Source organism: Pleurodeles waltl, chromosome 7, assembly GCF_031143425.1.
Source record: "Pleurodeles waltl isolate 20211129_DDA chromosome 7, aPleWal1.hap1.20221129, whole genome shotgun sequence".
Lineage (NCBI taxonomy): Eukaryota > Metazoa > Chordata > Amphibia > Caudata > Salamandridae > Pleurodeles > Pleurodeles waltl.
The window spans coordinates 945,168,769-945,181,839 of record NC_090446.1 but is presented as its reverse complement, the minus strand read 5'-3'; the positions used below and the strand labels follow the sequence as shown (position 1 = coordinate 945,181,839).

The 13,071-nt window shown below is 50.5% G+C and overlaps 1 protein-coding gene across 1 annotated transcript in view; it reads left to right on the top strand.

Annotated features, from left to right (window-relative positions):
• Nucleotides 1–13,071, top strand: part of DNAH17 (dynein axonemal heavy chain 17) — a 7,556,186-nt gene that overhangs the window by 7,139,391 nt on the left and 403,724 nt on the right. Inside the window, exon 47 of the mRNA XM_069201738.1 lies at nucleotides 1,201–1,418. Within this exon, the coding sequence (XP_069057839.1) occupies nucleotides 1,201–1,418 (218 nt within the window). The remainder of the gene's footprint in view (nucleotides 1–1,200; nucleotides 1,419–13,071) is intronic.

Sequence of the window (13,071 nt, the reverse complement as noted above, 5' to 3'; positions counted from 1 at the left end):
AAGTGTAAGTACCTCTGGTACCCACTACAAGCCAGGCCAGCCTCCCACATTATGATATAGTGCTATATGATAAAAGTGGTATGGTAGGAGCTTTGCATGTCTCCAAGTTCAGCCTAAGCTGCTCTGCTATAAATACCTCTATCAGCCTAAGCTGCTAGAACACTATTAATCTACTAATAAGGGATAAATGGACCTGGCACAAGGTATAAGTACCATCAGGTACCCACTGTAAGCCAGGCCAGCCTCCTACAGTTACTCAAGTTGAAAGCCCATCTCCAGCAGATCATGAACTTTGTCGATTACACATATATGCCAGTGCATGCCTCGTGTCTGAAGAAATGAGTATCCTCTGGAAGAAAACCTACCAAGACTGTCAGAAATGTTGAAATCAGAAGCAGAGCAACGCTGATTTCCTGCAAAAAACAGATTGGACCATGCAACGTATGTCTGTGTTTCAGTGAAGAATTAACTTCAAGGCTTACTGTCGTATCTGAGCATATGTGCTTCCTTTGGTGAGTTAAAGAAACATGTTTTGTGCACTGACTGGTCTGTTTTTATTTATTTAAATAAAGCCTGGGTTTTTTCAGCACTTACTACAGCTTAATAGTTTTAGCACCCCATTTTGAATGCTGGTAAGATTTGGTTTCTGTTGGATAAAACGAATTACAGGTAAGTATATTTTGTTTTCAAACCTTTAGGAAAAAAATGCATTTTCCCAAAAGTGTTATCCTATTTTCATTTAAAGCAGACGGCTTTAATACGTGTTTGCATTTATAATGAATGTGTCATTTCAGCTAGGATTGAGGTATGCTTTACTAGACCCATGGCTGCTGCTGCTAGAGACATGAGATAAAGTACTTTTAAATGCGTAAGGCAGCAGCATGGTGCGCTCAGCAAGTGTTACATTGAGGATTCTAAACCAAAATAACCAATTTGGGCAAGCAGTACTTCAAAAAAGCAAGGCCCCCTTTAATATCCACTGTCCTGAGCAATGCAGAGCGTTAGCCTATAATACAGTGATTAGATAAAATAGCTTTTTTATCCATGCAGATTTTTCATGTGATGTATCTTGTATCTGGTTCTCTCAAGTCCTTGACTATGGCACTCTTCTTTAGATACCTGGAACTTTTTCGTCATCATCAGAAAAAATTACAGTATGGAAAAATGGAACTCTATATTTTGTTTCTTCTTTCCTTGTAGACCAACCTGACAGAATTGAAGTCTTTTGGTTCACCCCCAGAAGCTGTTGTAAATGTTACAGGTGCTGTCATGATCCTCACTGCACCTGGTGGTAAAATCCCAAAGGACAGAAGCTGGAAAGCTGCTAAAATTATGATGGGTAAAGTTGATGGTTTCTTGGATGGCCTTATCAAGTATGACAAGGAGCACATTCCTGAAAGTTGTCTCAAGGCATATCAGTAAGTTAGTGGATTTTTACTCACCTCAATTATTGAAAGATATAGTACAGTATGCTTTCAAATCCTGCTTAATGTCACTTTAATTACTGCATCAATAATATTAAGCACTGGCGAAACCTATAGGTCTCTCGTTTGAAACAAAGCCTATTAGCTTTGCCAATTATTTTAGTTTTATGTTAGATGGCCACCCACAATTGTTTGCTTTCACAGCAGCCATTAAAGATGGCCGTGTAGACGTATGTGCATCCCAGGTGGCCATCACTGAAATATATATTTTTTATTTTTACAAATCTTCTGAAAATGAAACCGTGGATGACCGTTAGCAGTACAAGAATGCATTAACACATCAAAAAACAGTGAGACCTAAATGCTCCTGGGCAGGTCAAACACAACAACAGGGAAGAGAGTCATCAAACTGGGGGCAGGGAAGTGAGATAGGCAACAAAGTCAAACAATAGGTTATAGGGTGGTCGCCTACTACCAGGTCAATATATATACTGATTCCTGGACGTCTAAAGCATCCTGTGTGGTGTTCTCTTGTAGTCCAAAAGCCTGCACACAGTAATTTGTGAGTGAACATTTCTGGACTGAAAACAGTGGTGGTCATTACAACCCTGGCGGACGGTGTTAAAGCTGCGGTAATACCGCAAACAGGCCGGCGGAAAAAAAAGGGAATTATGACCGTGGAGGAAACCGCCAACATAGACAGCCACTTTAACACTCCGACCGCAACGGCGGTACAGACAAGCAGCGCAGCGGTCATCGCCAACAGACAGGCGGAAGACAATGTACCGCCCACAGTATCACAACCCACCAATCCGCCACCTTTTCCGGGGCGGATTCACCATGGATAAAAACACAGCAGAAACAGCTTTTGCAAGGGGAAAACGCTCACCTTAACACACTCCACGAGGAAGGAGGCCACCATGGAGCCGGAACTACAAATACTCCCTGCCCTTGTCTTCCTGCTCCTCTACGAACACCAGCAATGGTGGCGCCGAAGACAACGGTGAGTACTGCACTTACGACATAGGGGAGGCAAAAGTCAGGGGGACACACACACGCAGCACCCCCACCCCCACCCCCACCCTCGCACACTACAACACACACACCAATGCATTTCCAAACATCACAGTAACAACCCCCAACCCCCTCGGAAGAATGCAAAGACAAAAGGAAATCAGTTCACCTATTGTAATGTATCAAACCACAGTAACCAATTATATACAGATATATATACACATTCTAGAAATTATACATTACAATTAGTAGTGCAGGTATGCACATATCAATGTCCGTGGACCACTGGGCCCACAGAGCATGGGCGAGGCCCACACTAGATACCTGTCCACAAACGGAGAGAACACTGCAGGGGCATCAGATAGAAATACAACAGGCACCTCAGGGGGAAGGGAAGGTGGGGGCACCTCAGCCGGATTACAGCACCACGCCAGATCCACGACGGGGCTCCATGCCCATTGATGTATCCTGGAGAGTGCAAAGCCACAGTCTCTCAAGTCTCTACAGTGGGTCGGTTGCCCACTGTTCCATCCTGGGGAGTGCAAAGCCACAGTCTCTCAAGTCTCTACAGTGGGTGGTTTGCCCACTGTTCGATCCTGGGGAGTGCAAAGCCACAGTCTCTCAAGTCTCTACAGTGGGTGGGTTGCCCACTGTACCATCCTGGGGAGTGCAAAGCCACAGTCTCTCAAGTGGTTAACAGTCTCCACTGGTTCTGGAGGGGGACTGGTGCCCAGAGTGCTTCATCCTGCCAAGGACAGACAGAGTGGATGCATATTGCCCAGAGTGCTTCATCCTGCCAAGGACAGACAGATTGGATGCATGTCTCCACTGGATCTGGAGGGGGACTGGTGCCCAGAGGGCTTCATCTTGCCAAGGACAGACAGAGTGGATGCATGTCTCCACTGGTTCTGGAGGGGGACTGGTGCCCAGAGTGCATCACGCTCCCCGTGACGGTCCCAGTTCCGTCACTGTCCCAGCTGCACATGGGCTAACGATGCTTGAGTTGGTGGTCTTTGCCCTGTTCAGCAGTGCTTGACTTAGCAGTTTCTGACCTGTTCAGCGGTGCTTTGCCATGGCGATCTTTGCCCTGTTCAGCGGTGCTTTGCCATGGCGGTCTTTGCCCTGTTCAGCGGTGCTTGACTTAGCAGTTTCTGACCTGTTCAGCAGTGCTTTGCCATGGTTGTCTTTGCCCTGTTCTGCGGTGCTTTGCCATGGCGGTCTTTGCCCTGTTCAACGGTGCTTGACTTAGCAGTTTCTGATCTATTCAGCGGTGCTTTGCCATGGTGGTCTCTGCCCTGTTCAGCGGTGCTTGACTTAGCAGTTTCTGACCTGTTCAGCTGTGCTTTGCCATGGCGGTCTTTGCCCTGTTCAGCGGTGCTTGACATTGCAGTTTCTGACCTGTTCAGCGTGCTTTGCTATGGTGGTCTTTGCCCTGTTCAGCGGTGCTTTGCCATGGCGGTCTTTGCCCTGTTCAGCGGTGCTTGACATTGCAGTTTCTGACCTGTTCAGCGGTGCTTTGCTATGGCGGTCTTTGCCCTGTTCAGCGGTGCTTTGCCATGGCGGTCTCTGCCCTGTTCAGCGGTGCTTGACTTTGCAGTTTCTGGCCTGTTCAGCGGTGCTTTGCCATGGCGGTCTTTGCCCTGTTCAGCGGTGCTTTGCATGGCGGTCTCTGCCCTGTTCATCGGTGCTTGACTTTGCTGTCTCTGACCTGTGCATTGGTGTGTGGCATGACGGTCCCTCAGTGCCCAGCGGGGCTGTGGCTGCCGGGGCCCTCCAGAGCACTGACGCTGGCGGTGGTCTCCAGACCAGTGACGATACTGGTGCCCTCCAGGGCGCTGACTCTGGCGGTGGTCTCCGGACCAGTGACGATACTGGTGCCCTCCAGGGCGCTGACTCTGGCGGTGGTCTCCAGACCAGTGACGATAGTGCTGGTGGTGGCGTCCTGGCCAGCGGGGAGGATGGCGGCCTTCCCCGCCGTGCTGCTCCTACCAGACTTTGGAGACTTCTTCTGCCCCTTCACCACCTTGGGAGGAGTCACAGCTGACTCAGTACTCCCCCCGGGACCCTTGTGAGCAGTTTTGCCGGCAGGAGTCTTCACCCCCTCCCGTCTGGCACTGTCCAACTTAAGGTGCTTTACAGGGGGTGGACTGGCAGTGCTTTGGCTCCGTGTCACACTGGCTGCCCTGGTGGCCGGTGCACTCCACACACCTGTAACACGCACCACTGGTACCGGACTTTTTTTGGCTGAGGTGCTACTACGGGACCTATGAATTGGAGGGGTGGGGGCGGTGGCACAGAGGTCAACGTTGCTCAGGAAAAGTTTATGACAAACACTGGGATGGGTAGCTGGAGGGGGTCTGGGAGTGGAGGAAGAGGAGGCGGTTGTAGGAGGTGTACATTTAGGTGATTTGGGTGCAGGTGCAGTTACTGGAGGCTGTCGTGAGGTGGATGGATGTTGGGTGTGTGGGTGCCTGCGTTTGTGTACTTTGGGAGGGGGCGTCACAGACACACTGGGAGTGGACACAGGGGAGGTGTAAATGATAGTGGGGGTGGTGAGTGCAGGTGAGCGGGGTATGGTGCTGGGTGTTCTGGTGCGAGTCCTAGTGCCTGTAGATGTAGTGCATGCAGGTGAGAGTGTAGACGACACTGGGAGGGATGAGGGAAACGACGAGGAGGGGGACACAGTGGAGGCAGTGGATGTTGTTGTGTCTGTATGTGGGTGATGCTTGTGTGAGTGCCTGTGGGTTGTGTGGTGCCTATGTTTGCCTGAGCTACTTTTGTGTGTTGAGGTGTGTGCATGCTTGTCTGATGGTGTGCTTGGGATAGGCTGAGGTACTGGGGATTGGGTCTGGGTGGAGGAAGTTGGAGGGGGGAGGCTAGAGACAGGGACAATGGCTGCCATCAGTGCTGAGGCCAGAGATTGCAGGGTTCGATGATGGGCAGCCTGACCAGAATGAATGCCCTCCAGGAATGCATTAGTGTGTTGCAACTCCCTTTCTGCACCCTGGATGGCATTCACAATGGTAGACTGCCCAACAGTGAGTGACCTGAGGAGGTCAATGGTCTCCTCACTGAGGGCAGCAGGGGTGACTGGGGCAGGGGCTGAGGTGCCTGGGGCGAAGGTGATGCCCCCCCTCCTGGGTGAGCGGGCACGGAGCGAAGGCTGAGGGGCTGCTGGGAGGGTGGTGCTGGTAGGGGGAGTGGCGGCTGTACCTGTAGAAGTGGGGGGCACAGATGGTGCCGCCACCACAAGGGAGCTCCCATCGGAGGACGAGTCCGTGTCGCTGGTTGCTGATCCGTTGACCGACGTGAAGCTCCCCTCGCCCACCATCCCACTGGTGTATTCAGAGTCCGTGGTGTGGCCCTCCATGGCCATGTGGGATGCAGCTCCCTCGTGCTCCGGTGCCACTGTACCTCCGCCTGATGATGCTGATGCACAAAAGAACAGGGAGAGCAGAAAAAGGGGGGGGGGACGACAGAAGAAAGACAGGTTGAGTGCTTGGCTTACCGCTGCCGTTGGCGGACAATACAGACACAGCAGCCCCCTGCACTAGGCCGTGCTCTTGGCCTCTACAGATGCAATTTCTGGGATATGGCCTACATGGCTATGGGTGTCATCTGCCCACATAGATGACACAGGAGCATGTCTACCTGTACTTGGCACTCTACAGAGGTGGGATGGAGTGGCACATGGCCTGCATTACGGAGGGGCCAGCCTACGGAACTCGCCCTGGCCTAGGGAAACCCACAGCCCTCCTCCCCCACCCAGGCCCCTCCACTGAGCGCAGTCATGAGAATGAGAGTGTACTCACCCCCTTGTGTCTGCTGTGATGCCCTCAAGCGCCCATCCAACTCAGGGTAGGCAACCGCCAGGATCCGGAACATCAGGGGGGTCATGGTGCGACGGGCCCCCCTCCCACATTCGGAGGCCATCCCCAGCTGAGCCTCCGCCGTCTTCTTGCTCCAGCGGCGAATGTCCTCCCATCTTTTACGGCAGTGGGTGCCCCGTCTCTGGTGGACCCCCAGGGTCCGGACGTCCTTGGCGATGGCACGCCAAATGTCCTTCTTCTGGTGGGCGCTGACCTACATGACATGTACAGGGGAAGAAGTGAAGTCATTACCAACTGCACAGTCGAAGTGAGTGGCCCCCATCCCTACCCTTGCCATGTGGCACATGCATTCACAGTACTTCATGCACGCAGAACTGTGCCCCCTTCCTTCTTACAACCAGCCCTCTCCACCCAGGCATAGCCCATACAACGTGCTCCCTGTGTACTTACCTGTTGGTCTGGAGGACCGTAGAGTAGCGTGTACTGTGGGAGGACCCCATCCACGAGCTTCTCCAACTCCTGAGCAGTGAAGGCAGGGGCCCTTTCCCCAGATGCAGCAGCCATTGTCTTTTCCAGACCGAGGTCACAGCAGCACTTGCAGTGTAGGTCCTCTCCTGTTGAAGATCAGGTATCGAGTGATTGAACAGATAGAAAATGGCGGTCACGTCCGCGGCTGTGATGTCCGCGGAGGTGCGTATCATCACCGCCGGCGCACTTCATCATTGGCTCCTGGGATCCATAGGGTCCAATGTTAACCAATGCAGCATTGCACCGCGGTCTACGACCGCCTACCGCGACAGTGTACAACGCCAGCGCAGTTACCTCACATCCCATTGTCACAGTTTAGAGGTCAGGCAGTCACCATTTCAGGGCCACACATGGCTTCATTTACTACTGCGTCACACATACCTAGGCCTACACTCAACACACATACAGGAAGAGTTCTGTGTAGCTGTGGGTACATACTTGAGAATTTGTTGACTCTGTGGTCGCTGTTGTCATTCTTAGGCACCGTCAGCTGGGACATTTGAGGAGATGGCAGAATCCTCCGGTGTACCGACCGCTGGTGGACCTGTTAACAATGGAGGAGCGACTTTTAATCATCACCTACAGGTTTGACTGTGCCACAATCCAGGAACTGTGTACCCAGTTGGAACCAGACCTGATGTCACCAATCCGCCATCCCACAGGAATCCCCCCTGAAGTGCAAGTGCTGTCAGTGCTCCATTTCCTTGCAAGTGGGTCATTTCAAACTACAGTGGCCATGGCATCAGGGATGTCCCAGCCTATGTTTTCCAACGTGTTGTCCAGAGTGTTGTCTGCCCTGCTGAAACACGTGAGGAGCTACATCGTTTTCCCTCAGGTGGAGGATTTGGCTACTGTTAAAGGTGACTTCTATGCCCTGGGACATATCCCCAACATCATAGATGCTATTGATGGGACCCATGTAGCTCTGGTCCCCCCCGCAGGAGTGAACAGGTGTACAGGAACCGGAAAAGTTATCATTCTATGAATGTACAGATGGTATGTTTGGCAGACCAGTACATCTCCCAGGTAAATGCTATGTTCCCAGGCTCAGTGCATGACGCCTACATCCTGTTGAATAGCAGCATCCCTTATGTGATGGGTCAACTCCAGAGGCACCGGGTGTGGCTATTAGGGGACTCTGGTTACCCCAACCTGTCATGGCTACTGACCCAGTGAGGAATCCCAGGACCAGGGCAGAGGAACGCTACAATGAGGCCCATGGGCGGACTAGGAGGGTGATCGAACGCACCTTCGGCCTCCTGAAGGCCAGGTTCAGGTGCCTCCATATGACAGGTGGTTCCCTATTCTACTCACCAAGGAAGGTGTGCCAGATCATCATCGCCTGCTCGATGCTTCACAATCTTGCTTTGCAACACCAGGTGCCTTTTCTGCAGGAGGATGGTCCAGATGACGGTGTTATGCCAGCTGTGGAGCCTGTGGACACTGATGAGGAGGAAGCTGAGGAAGAAGACATTGACAACAGGGAGTCAGTCATACAGCAATATTTCCAATGACACACAGGTGAGAAAATATTTTACTATTATATTCACATTCACACTTCTACCTCTATCCTGTCTGTCAATTTGAAGCAGTATTTGGTAACTGAGTTGTGCATTTCTATTATGGTTTCACAGGTGTGGTTACCAACATGTGTCATCTGCTTGCATCCTTCATGGACTTGTGATGTGTGACATAGCTATGTTGACAATAAAATTTCGAACAGATTTTGCCATAGTCATAGCTAATACACATTTTCAAAATCACGGACTGACTCCAGATTGTTTTGTGCTTGAAGAGTGTTTATTTAAGTGCTCAAAAATGGAGGGGGGTTGTAAAATGGTGATGGGTGATGGTGGAGGAATGTCCATGGCAGAGTCCAGTCTATTCATCTCACAGGTGCTTTGCCCATATGGGCATAGGAAGTGGAGCTGGGGCAGTTCCAATCTGGACAGGGTAACAAAGTGGGACAGTGGGAGTACAATCAGGGTGGTCTCATTTCCTGGCGGGGGTCTTGCTATCTTGCTCTGGCCTGTTCCTGGATCTTAGGGACCACTTGCTGGGTGGTTCTCCGTCTGCAGGGGGTGGGGTGCTGGTGTGGTGGTCCTGTGGCGGGGCGTCCTGTCCACTAGCGCCGGCGGAGGTGGTGGGCAGTTCATCGTCCATGCTAGTGTCAGGGGCCCCTTGGAGTGCCACGGTGTCCCTCATGGTCTTTTGTATGTCCTTCAGCACCCCTACGATGGTGCCCAGGGCGGAGCTGATGGTTCTGAGCTCCTCCCTGAAGCCCAAATACTGTTCGTCCTGCAGGTGCTGGGTCTCCTGAAACTTGGCCAGGACCGTAGCCATCGTCTCCTGGGAGTGGTGGTATGCTTCCATGATGGAGGAGAGGGCCTCGTGGAGAGTGGATTCCCTAGGCCTGCCCACCCCCTGTCGCACAGAAGCCCTCCCAGTTCCCCTGTGTTCCTTTCCCTCCGTCCCCTGGACCGTGTGCCCACTACCACTGCCCCCAGGTCCCTGTTGCTGTTGGGGTGGTGGGTTATCCTGGGTTCCCTGTAGTGGTGGACACACAGCTGAATGACGTGTCCTGGGTATGGAGGTATGGGCCCGCTGGGTGGGTGCTGTGCTGGTGTTACCAGAGGGTGGAAGGTCATTGTTGGGCTGTGCCTGTGCAAGGGGAACCGACTGTCCCGAGGCCCACGATGGTCATGGCTGGTCATCTGGATCCAGTTGGCCGGGGCTGCTGTCGTCACTGTGGGCCTCTTCTGTGGGTGGAGTGGAGATGTCTGGACCCTCCTGTGTGGTGACGTTACGTAGTGGTCCTGCAGGGGTATAAGAGCATGATTATTGCATGTGTGTGTGTCATGGTGTGCAATGGGTGGGTGTGCGTGTCCCCCAGTGCAAGCATTCCTGTGTGGGGGCTTGTGTGATGATGGTTGGGGGGGTGTTATGGGTATGTGCAGTGAGCATGCTTTAGTGAGGGGTGACCATGCTTAGTTGTGTCATGCAGGGCTTGGTGTTGGGATGTGTGGTTTGTGTTATTAGTACATTAGTGAGGAGTTGGAGTGATAGGGGAGGGGGTGAGGGTGGGGATGTGTGATAGCATGCAGGTGGGTCGGGGGATATGATAGTTAAGATTTGACTTAGCAGTGTCCATTCCTCCACCGACTCCTCCGAGGCCCTCTGGATGCATGATGGTCAAGACCTGCTCCTCCCATGTTGTTAGTTGTGGGGGAGGAGGTGGGGGTCTGCCGCCAGTCCGCTGAATCGCGATGTTGTGCCTGGAGACCACTGAACGCACCTTCCCCCGTAGGTCGCTCCACCTCTTCATGATGTCCTCCCGATTTCTTGGATGCTGTCCCACAGCGTTGACCCTGTCCACGATTCTTCGCCATAGCTCCATCTTCCTGGCTATGGAGGTGTGCTGCACCTGTGATCCAAATAGCTGTGGCTCTACCCGGATGATTTCCTCCACCTTAACCCTGAGCTCCTCCTCGGAAAACCTGGGGTGTCTTTGGCGTGACATGGGGTGGTGTAGGTGATGTGTGGGGTGGTGTATGTCTTGATGAGTGTGGTGATGTGTAGTGTTGTGTGGTGTTTTGTGCGTGGAATGTTGTATGGGTGATGGTGTTGTGTGCCTCTGTGTGGTGGGGTTCTCTATTGCTGTGCTCTCTGTCTGTCGCCTTCGTCTATAGATTTTGGTCGTAGGGGTTTGTGCGTGATGTGGGTGTGTGTTTTATATAGTATTGATTGTGTGGGAGTGGTGTGTATGTGTATCAGGTGTGTGTATTTTGAATTGTGCAATGTGGCGGTGTTTTGGAGATGTGTGTGTATTTTGAGCGCGGCGGTGTGTACCGCCAATGGAATACCGCGGTTGAAAGACCGCCGCGTGGATTAGTGGGTCGTGATAGCATGGGCGTGTTTCTGTTGGCGTGACGGTGAAGGTTTTGTTTTCGCCAGTTTATCACTGACCTTTGGTGTGGCGGACTTGTGTGGGTGTCTGAATTTCGGCGGATTCCGAGATGTGGGTCGTAATAGCTGTGGCGGAATTCCGTGGCGGTGTTTTGGCGGTCTTCTGCACGGCGGTACGCGGCTTTTACCGCCAATGTTGTAATGACCCCCAGTGTCCTTAATGACCTGAAATGAGGTAGTCACCTTCATTGGTCTTCAGTAAACAGCTAAACCTGACTGTAGCCAAGACCCCAAAACAAGCATTGGTAAAGCCATTAGGTTTGATGTTTGCACTGCATGCTATTTGCTTTGTAAATGCGTGTTGGTGTACTGGCCAGTTACCACAACAGCATCTAAAAAAACTGAACCTGTTTCTGTACCATCCATTTTTTAAATGTTTTTCCACTGATAACTCTGCTAGGATGTAGGATGCTGGCCGTGTATATACTATATCAAAATTAGATATAGGGGGTTATTACAACTTTGGAGGAGGTGTTAATCCGTCCCAAAAGTGACGGTAAAGTGACGGATATACCACCAGCTGTATTACGAGTTCCATAGGATACAATGGACTCGTAATACGGCTGCTGGTATATCCATCACTTTACCGTCACTTTTGGGACGGATTAACACCTCCTCCAAAGTTGTAATAACCCCCATAGTGTGCACAGAGTCCAGGGGATCCCCAGAGACTTAACAGAGGCTAAGATCGCTTATCCCCACACTTTTTAATCTGTATGTTGCGCCCTTAGCTAAACTAATAAGGACTTTTGTTTTTTTGCCTACCTCCTATGCTGATGACACTCAATTGATTATTCCAGTATCCAAGAACTGGGAGGACAGGCAGATCGCTTTAAGAACTGTATGCAAGAGGTCAATAGGTGGATGGGCTCAAATTGGCTTGAATTAAATAGCGACAAGACTGAAATCCTATGTTTTGGTTCCGCTAAGAGATTGCAGAATTCTTGCTGCTGGCCGACAGATTGTGGAGCCTTACCGGCTCCTATTGTCGCCACTAAAAATTTGGGTGTCATTTTTGACAATACTCTTTCTTTCAAGCTGCAGTTCAATCATGTTATTAAAACTAGTTTTTGGATTCTGAAAATGCTGAAAAAAATTCTCCCTTACTTGCAGAGGGAGTGGGGAATCACTGTTCTTCTAGCATTGGTTATATCTAAATTGGACTACTGTAATGCCTTAATGCCTAATCTGGATAAGGCATCTCTCAAGAAGCTTCAGTTAATTCAGAACACAGCTGCTCGTTTTATACTCAATCTTCCGTGCTCGGCCTCTTCTAGTGATAACCTGAAACAATTGCATTGGCTGCTGGTGGTGAATCAAATTAGGTTTAAAACCCTATGTTTGACCTATAAGGTCACACAGGGAAGTGGATCTGATTATTTATCTTCCAGGTTATGCTTCTATAGGCCCAACCGGCAACTTAGATCCATGGGATCCTTTCTAATTCAGGTCCCTTGCACTTATAAAACCAGATGGAGTGACAAGGCATTTATGGTAGAAGCGGCCAGAGGCTGGAATTCACTCCCTCTGTGCATGAGGAAGGAACAAAACGTTATGGTCTCTCGCTCCTCTTGTTAGAGCTTTGATGCTTCGGCCGGAATGCGGTGTAAAAATACCAAATACAATACAAGATAATACTAATGCTCTCTTTTGTGGTAGTGTGGCCGAGCAGTTAGGCTTATCAGAGGGTAGTGCAAAGCATTTGTTGTACACACACAGACAATAGAAGAAGCACACACTCAATGACTTAACTCCAGACCAATGGTTTTTATATAGCAAAAATAACTTTTCTTAATTTATTTTTAGAACTACAAGATTCAGGTTGCAGGTAAGTACTTCAATAGATTCGTATTTCACACATGTATCAACAGTACTTTCTTTCAAATCGATAAGTGTAGGAAAGTACCATCTTCCTTGGCACGTTGCCCCCGATTTCTATCGTTGTCAGTGTGTTGTGCCTGTCTCATTGGGATCCTGTTAGCCAGGACCCCAGTGCTCATAGTTTGTGGCCTATGTGTGTTGTTAGTATGCTTAACTGTGTCACTGAAGTTCTACTAACCAGAACGTCAGTGCTTATGCTCTCTCTACTTACCAAATATGTCACTATAGTTTAGTGACTCCAAATACCAATTCCAATTGGCACACTGGACTTCCCTTATAAGTCCCTAGTATATGGTACCTAGGTACCCAAGGCATTGGAGTTCCAGGAGATCCTTATGGGTTGCAGCATTTCTTTTGCCACCTATAAAGAGCTCATACAAACCTTTCTTCAGGACTGCCACCGCAGCCTGTGTGAAATAGTGCACACA